This window comes from Nicotiana tomentosiformis, chromosome 6 (genome assembly GCF_000390325.3).
Source record: "Nicotiana tomentosiformis chromosome 6, ASM39032v3, whole genome shotgun sequence".
Classification (NCBI taxonomy): Eukaryota; Viridiplantae; Streptophyta; class Magnoliopsida; order Solanales; family Solanaceae; genus Nicotiana; species Nicotiana tomentosiformis.
Window position 1 is genome coordinate 58,741,975 of NC_090817.1, and position 2,168 is coordinate 58,744,142.

The 2,168-nt window shown below is 52.6% G+C and overlaps 1 protein-coding gene across 1 annotated transcript; it reads left to right on the plus strand.

Moving 5' to 3' along the window:
• Positions 1-988: 988 nt before the first annotated feature.
• Positions 989-1,819, plus strand: LOC138894056 (uncharacterized). Its single transcript, XM_070178730.1, has one exon. It carries the CDS (start codon positions 989-991, stop codon positions 1,817-1,819), a length of 831 nt encoding a protein of 276 aa, XP_070034831.1.
• The last annotated feature ends 349 nt before the right edge of the window (positions 1,820-2,168 follow it).

The following is a 2,168-nucleotide window of genomic DNA, read 5'->3' on the forward strand; positions in this document are numbered from 1 at the left end:
CGTGACAACATGGTATCGGAGCCCTAGGTTCACGTAGGTCTCACAAGTTATGGGCATGCCTAGTAGAGTCTTGCGGATCGGTGTGGAGACGTCCGTACTTTTCTTCGAGAGGCTATGAGGTCTTAGGAAACTACTCATTATTCATCTCCTATCGTGCAATTGATGGTATACTAAATTTCCTTCTTCTATTCTCTGAGAGATGGTAAGGACGGGCACAACGGACATTCCAAACCAGGGAGGAGCTGCTCCCCCCGTTACTAGAGGCCGAGGCAGAGGTAGGGGGAGGGCACCGGCCCTAGGTAGGGGACGAGGGCAACCCAGAGCTGCCCCAGTAGCACCACTAGCTGATCCGGTGGAGGATCCCATTATTGAGGAGCAGGGCGAGGTGCCTGTCACAGAGCCAACCATGGTAGATTTCATGATAGCACTGGGCTTTCAGGAGGTCATGGGCCGTATGATGCGATTCATGGACACCATAACTCAGGATGGTTTATTTCCAGCGGACCCAGCCATATCTCAGGTAGGAGAGGGAGCACAAACCCCTACTGCTCAGGCTCATGGGCACGCAACTGTAGTATATCAGACCCCGGGTGCACTACCCGTGGGCGAAGCCCGGCCAGTTGCGGTAGCTATACCTAGGCCTAGACTGACTGCGGACGGCGATCCGCAGAAGTTATTGGACAGATAGACTAGGTTACACCATCCTATCTTCGGGGTCGAGCGTCATGAGGATGCCCAGGATTTCATTGATAGGTGCAGGGACAAACTGCACAACATGAGGATACTGGAGTGTCATGGGGTTGACTTTACTACTTTCCAGCTAGAGGGCCGGGCCCGTAGATGGTGGCAATCTTATCTTCTTGGCAGACCAATAGGTTCTCCTCCCATGACTTGGAGCCAGTTCACGCAACTTTTCCTGGATAGATATATTCCACCCTCCGAGAGGAAAGAGTTGCGGTATCAGTTTTAGCAGCTTGAGCAGGGTCAGATGTCAGTGACCGACTATGAGGCGAGGTTTTTTGAGTTATCTCGCCATGCACTTATGATACTTCCTACAGACGCAGAGAGAGTGCGGAGGTTTGTTGTGGGGCTGCACTCCGGTATTAGGGTCAATATGGCCCGAGAGGTTGAGATGGGGACTTCTTATCAGCTAGTAGTGGAAATTGCTCGGAGGATTGAGGGCTACCATCAGAGGGGGAGGGAGCAGATGCAACAGGACAAGAGGGCCCGTTTCTCTAGAGAGTTTAGAGGTGCCCCGGCTAGGGGCATAGGACAGTTTGGGAGGGGTCAGCCTAGTAGGCCCCCAAATCCATCACCACTACCTCCTCGAGGTGCTCCCGCGTGCCACTATTTCAGTGCCATGCCAGAGAGTTCTTTTCGCCCACCAGCCATCCAAGGTTCTTCCAGTGGGTACTCAGGTCACCAGGGTTCTTCCAGCTCCTATTTCAGTGCCATGTCGGAGAGTTCATACTGCCCACCAGCTATTCAGGCTTCTTCCAGTTGGCTGACAGGCCATCAGAGTCAGACATCAGGGCATCAGATTGCCGCACCGAGGGGTTATTTCGAGTGCGGAGATCTCGGTCACCTGAGGAGATTCTGCCCCAGGCTTCAGGGCAAGGTAGTGCAGCAGGGCCAGCAACCCATAATTTTAGCACCGGCTGTCCGGCCGCCCAGAGGTAGAGGGCAAGCTGGTAGGGGCCGTCCTAGAGGTAGAGGCCAGTCAGGTACTGTTCATTCAGGCGGGGCCAACCCACCGGCACTCCAGCCAGATTCTATGCCTTTCCGGTTAGACCAGATGCATTGGTCTCAGATGCCGTGATCACAGGTACTATTTCTGTATGCGATAGGGATGCTTTGATATTATTTGATCCAGGGTCTACCTATTCATATGTGTCATCTCTGTTTGCTCAATTTCTGGATAATCTTCGTGAGTTCTTGGGTACTCCTATTTATGTGTCCACTCCTGTGGGCGATTCTGTGGTTGTGGGTCGGATCTACCGGTCCTGTGTGGTCACGTTCTGTGGTTACGAGACTAGAGCGGACCTTCTGTTGTTTGATATGATCGACTTTGAGGTCATCCTGGGCATGGACTGGTTATCTCCATATCACATCATTCTTGATTGCCATGCCAAGACTATTACCTTAGCGATGCCAGAATTTTCGAGATT